The sequence below is a fragment of the Microtus oregoni genome, unplaced genomic scaffold (assembly GCF_018167655.1).
Source record: "Microtus oregoni isolate MIOR12 unplaced genomic scaffold, Mior012 000121F_002, whole genome shotgun sequence".
In the NCBI taxonomy this organism is placed as follows: domain Eukaryota; kingdom Metazoa; phylum Chordata; class Mammalia; order Rodentia; family Cricetidae; genus Microtus; species Microtus oregoni.
Window position 1 is genome coordinate 202,722 of NW_024544752.1, and position 9,792 is coordinate 212,513.

Sequence of the window (9,792 nt, forward strand, 5' to 3'; positions counted from 1 at the left end):
CAGCAGAAGGCCATAGAGTCTGTGGCCCTACCATAACTGGAGTATATGATGATGGCTGTGGCCCATGCAGATGCCCCAGGTCTGGGCTGCCATCTGAGGCCATATTGGTATCTGAGGGCCATGGTGTTGCCTGTGCAGCCACTCAGGATCATGGGGACATCTGGGCTCAAGCTGTGGCTGAGGACCATGGTTGGGTTTGTGTTGATGTCCATGGCCCATGTTACCATCATGAGCCATGAGAGCGCTGGCCCTGGTGGTCTGGGCACCAGAGAGCTGGTCCCACCCCTTGCTTGCTGCCTCATCAGGAGAACTGCCCCCTCCCCAGTACTGGCCAAGAGAGCAGGCCCGGATCTTTAACCGTCCTGGAAGAACTATGTCCCCTTTCACTGGCAGCAGAAACAGGAGAGCTAAGCCTACAGGCAGTAGTGCTGACCTCATCTCTCACCAATTACGTGCATGCAAGAGCTGGCCCTGAGGCTTGCCTGAGGGCTTGCTCATGGTGGAGGGCCAGACTGAGCCATTCAGCTACGACCAAGCCCATATTTGGGGCTTTGAGTTGGCTCACTCCAAAGTCTATACTATCTATGATCTGCTAAACCAGGTGAAGGGACTAGGCCTGTAGAACCATAGCTGACTCTGGGCAACAGCAGGACAACTGAGTGAAGTTTCAGTGAGTATGGATAGTGTAGCAGAAGTCAGAGGCCTTGAACCAGAACAACTCATTGCGATGAACATTTGCAAATTAAGAAAGTTCTTTGGCAAAAGCGTATACTGCATGATACACAGCAGCTCCCAATGCCAGTCCAGTGTGATGGAGAGGTGGGGAAGACAGAGGAGCAAAGTGGCACGCACATGGCAGAACAGAAGACACACCTGTGAAATGTAAATAAATGTTGGCTCTCCGTTAATTATAAGCTGAAGATTTACCACTTTAAAAAGTGTCTATTTCTAGGGTTTGGAGTGTGGCCCAGTGACAGTGCTTGCTTAGCATTTTCTGAAGCTCTAGGTTTGGTCTCTGCCAACCATACAAATAAGTGAATAAAGAAATGAGCAGATAGTCTGCTTCTAGTCTGAACCACTGACAACTGTACAACCACTCAAGAAAGCGAAGCAAAACAATGAATATCTGTTTGGAGGTTAATGAAGCAGCTCAGTTGGTAGAGTGCTTGCCTCGTTTGCAAGAAGCCCTGTGTTCAGTCCTAAACACCGCATAAACCAGGTTGCGCTGTTGCATGCCATGCCTCTTGTCTTGCTAGATCTAGGCAAGGAGGCTCCGCTGGAAGGTGGTTTGGGATACACACCAAGCTGGAAGCCAACCTGGGCTATAAAACATTTTATCTGAAAAAATTTTGTCCTCAGTATTTGTTCCAATTTTCAAAAATTGCGTGGCACATTTAGTCTCAGGTTGAAATTGAAATATCTTTTATTAATTTTTTCCAGCCCAATCACATTCCCCCCTCCTCTCTTCCTAGTCCCTCTCTCAACCTCGCTTCTTCCCTTCATCCACTCCTTCTTTCTCTTCAATAAATTTTAATTTTTTTCTACTTTATTCCATTAGTGGAGATAATGAATTCCATTGTATTCTTTCTATAAATATAAACAGCCCGACAAGACACACCGTTGTTTTCATCAAGTACATTGTTCAAGCGTTCAGGACATTTGGTAGTAGAGATTATGAGAGATTGGTGACAGCAGTGGGTCTATGTCTTTTTTCCTCTCGTCCCAAACTCACATAAAAACAAAACAACTATACAGGACAAAAATATCATGTATGTTATCTTAGTTAGGGCTTCTATTTCTGTGATAAAATGCCATGACCAAAAGCATCTCTCGGGGAGGGCATTTATTTAGTTCATATCTCCATATCACAAAGCCAGCATGAAAGGAAATGAGGGCAGGAGCTGAGCAGAGCCCATGAAGCAAAGCTGTTTACTGGCTTGCTCCTTATTACTCACTCAGCCTCCTTTCTTATACAACCCAGGACCACCTTCTGAGGGGGGAACACCTGCACCCCATCCCCACTGCTCACTTGGGAGGTGGGCCCTCTCACATGAGTCATTAATCATGAAGATGCCCTACAGGTTTGCCAAAGACCAATCTTATGGAGGCATTTTCTCAATTGTTTCACCTCTTCTCAGATGACTCTAGCATGTGTCAAACTGACAAAAAAAAAAAAACCTAATAAGGACACAGATATTTTCCATGAATGTAGGTTATAAGGTACCATCCAATACCTAAAAATTCAGGTAGATATTAAAAAACAACACCCATCACATTATGCACATGGTATTAGTATCTGTGTTGGAGAGAAGGATAAATTGTCAGTATCCCCTGCCTGGGGGTTCTGCATTCACAGATCCAACCAAGTGCATATCACACTCAGGAGTAAAAATGTAGAGAAGCCAAGGACAATGGCACTGAGTTTTGACCCTACTGCATGTACTGGCTTTGTGGGAGCCTAGCCGGTTTGGATGCTCACCTTCCTAGACCTGGATGGAGGGGGGAGGACCACAGGGCAGGAAGCCTGACTACTCTTTGGACTGGAGAGGGAGGGGGAAGGGAGGGGGAGGTGGGGAGTGGGGAGTGGGGAGTGGGGGGAGGAGGGGGAAAAGGGAGGCAGAAAATTTTAATTAAAAAAATTAATAAAAAAATGTAAAAAAAGTATCTACCCAAAAAGTGTGCATTTTTCTTATCATTATTCACAAAAAATAGTAACACCTTCTTACTTATCATTGAATTTAGTATTTTAAATAACTTAGAGAATATTTAATGTATGTAGGATATACACAGTTTTAATATAAATCTCGTATGCTCACCTGCTCTCTCTTTTGGGGAGATCTGCTTTGTGTTAGCATTTGGTACTTAAACAAAGAGGGAATGTGCTAAGGGTCAAAGCTTAGGAGAAGAGTTTGCAGTCAAGAGTTTAAACAGATTTGGTTATGCTGTTCGAGCTAGAGACGCTAGCTAAGGCCATGCAGATGGAAAACTCAGGAGCTGAAGTACAAGTATCTAATGAGGTGGCTGACATGTCTGACTCCATAATGATAGATCACTGGGGGAAGAAACCTCATCTATAAGTATTGTTTTTACTAAGTCCAAGGTATGGGGAGATATTACATGGGCAAGGCCACTGGTGTGTGTGTGTGTGTGTGTGTGTGTGTGTGTGTGTGTGTGTGTGTGGTATTGCTGGTGGTTAAGACCAATGATATACATACATACATACATATGCACACACACATATGATTTGTCTCTAAATCTCTTGGTTTGAAGCTATAAAAGTTTTATACACACAGGTAATTCACTAATCCGTTTAGTCTATAGAATAAAAGTACAAGCAAGTCAGTGTTTGCACTTTCCATGAGATGTCTCAATACTGCCAACCCTGAGAAAGCCTCAGCTTGTATATAAAAGGCTTTTCTACCCTCTGCTGCCACAGCTGTCTTTATGACTACCGGAGACCTAAAAGTGTGTGTGTGTGTGTGTCTGTGTATGTTTAGAGTACCTTAGGAAGGACCTTGAGACTAGAATTTTGCAAGCCCTGGAAGCAGCCTTAGGGAATGAGGGTATCTGAAACTTTTTCTTCAAAAGTGACAGAGTATTAGGACATTAGAACAAGAACACTTCTTGTTTCTGTGAAATGTCAGATCTTTTTAAATTTCTTTTTCATTTATTTTACATACTGACCACAGTTTCCCTCTCCCTCCTCTCCTCCCGATCCACCCCCCATCTACCCGCCCCCATCCACTTCTCTGTTTCCATGATCAGAAAGGGGCAGGCCTCCCATGAGCAACATGGAGTTGAAGCGGGGCCAAGCTCCTCCCCTTGCATCCAGGCTGGGCAAGGCAACCCAGCACGGGGAATAGGTTGCCCAAAGCCAACTCAAGTGCCAGGGACAGGTCCTGATCCCACTGCTAGGCGGCCCCACACACAGACCAAGCCACACAACCTTCACACACATACAAAGGGCCTAGGTTGGTCTCATGCAAGCTCCCTAGTCAGTGAGCTCCTAAGACTCAGGTCAGCTGTCTCTGTGGGTTACCCCGTCAAAATGTCAGATCTTAAGAAGCTTTACCAGGGTTTCTTAAGCATTACTTTCAGTCAGGTGGCAGTGACTCATGCCTTTAATCCCAGCTCCCTGGAGGTAAAGGCAGGCAGATCTCTGGAGGTAAAGGCAGGCCAGACTGGTCTACAGAACAAGTTCTAGGGCAGTCAAAGTTACACAGAGAAACCAAAAAAAAAGTTATTTTTTAAAATATGAAGAGTCAGGACTAAGTCCGGGTCTATGCTTCTATTAGCTGTATACCAGAAATGAGGAGAAATGAGAGGGGTGCTTTCCTGGCCTCATTTGCATTTTTAACTAATCTCTTACTATGCTTCCAGCTCAAGTTTCTGAACTGCTAATTTCTGTCATAGTAATTAATTATGCGGTTAAAGTGAAAAATTTAAAAAGCTGAAGACCATTCATCCGGAATATGTAGGAAACAAAATATTCATGCAATTCTCTCCATATGTCTTCCTCTCATACGTACAAACATTTTTCACAATGGATTTATTCATCAACACGCATTCAAATATTTGATGAAAACCACGCCACCTGTGCCTTTAGTCATTAACCTTACTTTGCCCTCCTCTGACCAAGCCTCACCCCAGACCTCAGAAAGTCCACCCCCTCTTCTTCCCCTCCCCCCACCCACTTCCAACCCTTAAACACTATTCTGCTATAAAAACTGTGCCCCCATCTTCAGGCACTGGACCCCAGTAATTTTTTTCCTCCTTATCAGTCTTCTTCCCACTCCCTCTTTCCGTTTTTCCCTCCCCACTTGAGATCATGCCACCCTGCCATTTCCTGGCTCTTCATGGGCTTTTTCCCCTTTTCCAAGTTTCAAATCACCTGTTCTAACTTGTTGGACGGAGCTCCATCTCAGACCGTTCTAGGTCAGTATTTTGTGGTTCATTCCTTCCAAAGAGTCAGCCGCATGATAACGACTCTCCTTAATCCTCCAAATATGAACTCCTAAAAGTAACTGTACCCCAGTAAAGAGACTCAATTCTTTGAATAAAGCTTAACACTTTTATTAAAATGCTTAACTACATAAAAAGCAACTTGGAAAGCAAAACTCTAGAGTCAAAAGAAAAGCCCAATAGCAACAAAACCCAAGTTGTTTTTAAAAAGCACAGAATGGAATCAAAGCTCTTGTAAGTGCTGGATAGCTCAGGCCAGGGAGTTTCAAACGTGCTCTGGATAATGGTGAACACGGAGAAGTCCTCGAAACCTCACACACAGAAAACAGGGGATAGGTGCTGATTCCTTCTATCAGTCTCGGAGGACACTCATAAAAAGTCATAGTACCGGTGGAGTAGAGGAGTGTGGGGGGTGGAAATCCTCTTCTTCTTCCTCTGACTCTTCAGAAATGTAAGAATCCAGGTTATTCGTGTCACCCGTAAAGGCACGCCGAAGGCTATCTGATCTAAGAGCACAGATAGAGCTCAAGGAGCAGAGCTGGGACTTTGGTCAGGTGAGCTGTTTGAGGAAGAGCCGGAACTTGTAAGACCCAGAGTGTCAGCAAGTAAGGCGAAAGAGGAGAGGTCCCCACTTAACTGCCTAATCAAAAGATAGCGCCTACCAGGTGAAGGGGAAGAGGCCCGCATACGGACTGGGCGCCTTGGAGGAGAGCTGCAGTCTTCCATTTCGGTGTTCTCCGGAACTGCAGTCGGCGAGGTGGACGGGCTTCCTTGGGTCTGGCTGCTAGGGCCAGGGCCGGGCTCCACGGTTTCTCCACGGTATCGGCGGTCAGAGCTAGGCCTGGACGCACGGGGGCCTTTACGTGGTGTTGTGATATTGCCTGTGGTATCAGGACGACGCTCCATGGCAGCGCCGCCGACAACAGGATCACTCTGGCCTGTGAGGTGGACGGCAGGGCTGACCTCCAAGGCACTGCTATGATGACCAGATGAAGTGGTACGTGAGCGGAGTACCCTGCCTCCAACAATCACGCCGCCTTTGGAGCCAGGGCTGACCTCAGATTCACCGTGGCCAAGACCACGATCAGGAACCTGCAGAGTGGCCTGTTGACGGAGATTCTGGCCAGCAGCAGTGGCGTGCCCTTCGTCAAAGCTGAACTCAGGTGCACTCTTGTGACCACCAGAGCCAGGCAGAACAGCTTGGCTGCGGGTCTTAGAAGGCCGAGTAGACACCTGGTGTGACATGGTGGCAACGCTTCCAAAGGCAGATTCTGAGAATGTCTGGCTCTGCATGGAAGGTTCAGAGCGGAGAGATCTCAGAGAATATGATGGCTGAGACATAGAAGCCTCTTCTGTAGCTTCCGGAAGCTGAAGCTCACCTGGACGTCTTGTAGCTAGGTCTCGGCCTGGCTGCTTCCTCCTTCTTTCTGTCTCAGTCGGGTTCCCGCTGGCAGAGGTGGCTCCTTTCGAGGGTTGGTCCCTCTCTCCGTGGCTCTTTGTCCGGGGCCCAACACGTCCAACTTTTGTGTTTGGGCTGTCCCGGCCACCGCTACCCTGGAAGTCGGCATGCTGACTCTCCCGATTTTCACCAGCCACAGAGATGGAGTCAGATGTTGCAGGTTTGGCTGTGATGCCCTGGAGAACTTTGTCTGTCACAGAGGCACCACCGCGGGTCGGCACTGAGGCGGCAGGATTCATTCTGCGGGGCCTAGAGGTCTTTCTAGGTGTGTCCATATACCCCGAAACGTTGCCCTGGGGGTGCTTCTGCCCCTTCTTTAAGGTTGAATGGCTGGCCATATCGGCTTACCAGATTTTTGCAGGTAAGAGAGCGGCTTCTTGCCTTCTTCCTTGCTCAGTGCGACAGCTCCTGCGGAGGCAGGCTTCCTCACTCAATGAGAGAGGACTTCTGGCGAGCCAGCGATGATGCGGTAGAGATAAAACTGAGGAAGCAGGAGAGTAGGTGGAGCTGGCCCAATTCTAGCCCCTGATTCGACAGCTGTAAGTAATACAGTGCTACCAAATTCAACTTCCGGGAGATTTTCTGCTGAACCTCCCTTCACCTGTCGTCATCTCCTGCTGTGCTAAAGGCCAGAGAAGCTTCTAGTGTTTTCTGGTTGTGCTCTTCGACCCCCTACCCCAACCACGCTTTCTGGGGACAAAGGTCTAAATTTCACAAGCCCTCCACCCTGTCCTGAGAATGTTTGGGGTGGGAACATTCACAGGAATCATATGCAACCCCCCAAAAGAGTTTGCTCATCACTTCGTGTATCTGTCTTAGTTAACCATTTCCTATACGCTGACCTATAAGCTCTATCTCCCAAGCCATGTAAGACCCTACTGCTGTCCTTTAAGCAGCCAGGTGAGCCGGCTAGGGTTTTAAGTTTGCTGAAGGGGTCTAAGGATTTCAAAGGGCATGATAAGGCCCACATTGTCTTACCTTTGAAATGTTGAGCAAGGAATGTCAGGTCCCAAACACCAGATCGGGCTTTACAGTTCTGCAGTATGGCATTTCTCCCTGGCTTGCCCTGAGGCACAGACCACGGTGCCTAAGATTCAGCTGATAAGTTGACTTGGGCTCCTCTTCTAGTTTTTTTTTTTCCTACTTACCGTCTGCACAGACCTTTTAAGTTTAATATTTACACACATTTTAAATTATTACAAAAGGGCTTTGTTTTGGGTATCCCCAAACAGAAAAGCAAATGTATCAAAACCGGCAACTAGGAGGTAGCACTGGGAGGCAGAGGCAGCTGATCTCTGTGAGGTTGAGGCCAGCCTGGTCTACAGAGCTAGAGCCAGAGCAGCCAGGGCTACACAAAGAAACCCTGTTTTGAAAAACAACAACAACAACAAATAAAAACCAAACAAAAACAACAACAAAAACAGCAACTAAATTTTCTCATGCCTACAATCAAATACTAGGAAAGCTAAATTATATCTTCAGAGAAGGGCATCCATACATGTTTCCTAGTTTTAGGAAAATAGAATTATTCATACAGAAGTATTTTCTTGTGAGTTTTTTGATGGTATCCAGAAAGAACATTTTCCATGTCAATGAATGCTGACAAGGAGCCACGTATGCTATCTCACACCTGTGATTGTAGCACTGGGAAGGGTGACAGCAGGATTTCAGCTTGAAGGTCCCCCGGGCTACACGCTGAGACCGGTCTCAAAACAACAACAAAGTTCCCACAATACCGTCTTGTAACTAAAACATAGTTCTATTGGGGAGGAAAGATGCTTTCAAGCATTTTTGTACTAATCAATATTTATGCTTTCTGTTTTTTCACATCAGTGTGAGATACACATTAGTGTGCTCATTAAAGCTTGCCCACATACTCAAATGCGCTTTTATTGTGGATCACTGCTCAGAGGAAGAAATTCTTGATATAAGCCTATGCGCATTTATAATTTTAGCAGAAGCAAATGGGACACTTAACAGAATGGATGAGCAACTGGACTGGACCACAGAAATAGAACAGAATGGTATTTGGTGTGTTAAATAAGGTGGAATGGCAAATGCATCTGCAATAGAAAGTAGCATGCAATGAAATGGAGACTAAGTGCAAATTAGAATGAAATAGGGAATGAGATACACGCTTGAATAGTATGATATGGACAACTAAATAGGTCACAAATTGAGTAGAATAGAATGGACAAAACCAGAATGAGACAGAAAGTACCTAATATGTGAAAGAAAAATATAGCACATGAAAAAAATGTAGTGACAAGTAAAATATTAAAATAGTGAAAAATCAAATTAGGAAAGAATATAGAATAGGACCAAATGTGCAAACTCTTGGGATCATTTAGTACAGATTTTAAAATAGAAGACAAAGATATTCCATTTACGTGTAAGGTGTGTGTGTGTGTGTGTGTGTGTGTGTGTGTGTGTGTGTGTGCTTGGTCATTAGGAAGTGGCACTACTAGACAGGGAATAGGAGGTGTGGCCTTGTCGGAGAAAGTGTGTTGCTGGGTGTGGGCTCGGAGTTTCAGAAGCCCAAGGCAGGTCCAGTTGTTCTCTCTTCCTGCTACCTGGGGATCTGGATATAGAACTCTCAGTTCCTCCAGCATCATGCCTGTCTGCATGCCACCATGCTTCCCACCATTCTGATAATGGATCTCTAAAACTGTAAGTAAACCCTACTTAAATGCTTCCTTTAAAAGAATTGTCATAGTCATGGTGTCCCTTCACAGCAATAGAACACTGACTAAGAGATACATTTTTTCAGGTATTTGGAACAAAATTTCCCAACTTTAAAAGAAATACAATAAAGTATTTGTCAAAAAGGTAAAGAATGCACACATCAGATATTAGAATTAATAAATTATTTTAATATAGTCACTAGCTATATAATCAGTATTATAAAACCAAATTATATTTATACTAAGATCAAGAATTATGAAAAGAAAAATTTAAAATGCCATTTCATGTAACATGAGCAAGTATCAAGTGCTTGTGACCAAACAATAACAACTCACAGATACTTGCTCGAAATCACCATATTAATTTAGAAGTTTAAGAAAGCCTCCATTAATCCGAGACACAGCATGCTTCACTGTGGGTTGAAACAGTATTTTCAAACTGTTTCTGTTTATGATCCCTTCTCAGCCCCCCCCCGATGAGTCCCAGATATGACGGTATATAAAATAGGCAGACTAATAAAACAAGTGCTAAGAATAAATCATAAAGAAATATGTTTTAAATAGTTCTCTGGTATACATATAATTTTGTCAGTTACTAAAGATGATTGTAAACTTTCATACTAATGGGACAGATGGCCCTATTTATTCTTGCACAAAGAATTAAATATTGACTGAATATTGGATATT

General features: G+C 44.7%; 1 protein-coding gene across 1 annotated transcript; it reads right to left on the bottom strand.

The window, feature by feature from the left end:
- Positions 1-5,487: 5,487 nt before the first annotated feature.
- Positions 5,488-6,759, bottom strand: LOC121444364 (EZH inhibitory protein-like). Its single transcript, XM_041646177.1, has one exon. The coding sequence runs from the start codon at positions 6,757-6,759 to the stop codon at positions 5,488-5,490; it is 1,272 nt and encodes a 423-aa protein (XP_041502111.1).
- Between the last annotated feature and the right edge of the window lie 3,033 nt (positions 6,760-9,792).

Excerpts from the sequence above, each read along its gene's own strand:
- LOC121444364 (XM_041646177.1), bottom strand. The coding sequence starts at position 6,759 with ATGGCCAGCCATTCAACCTTAAAGAAGGGGCAGAAGCACCCCCAGGGC.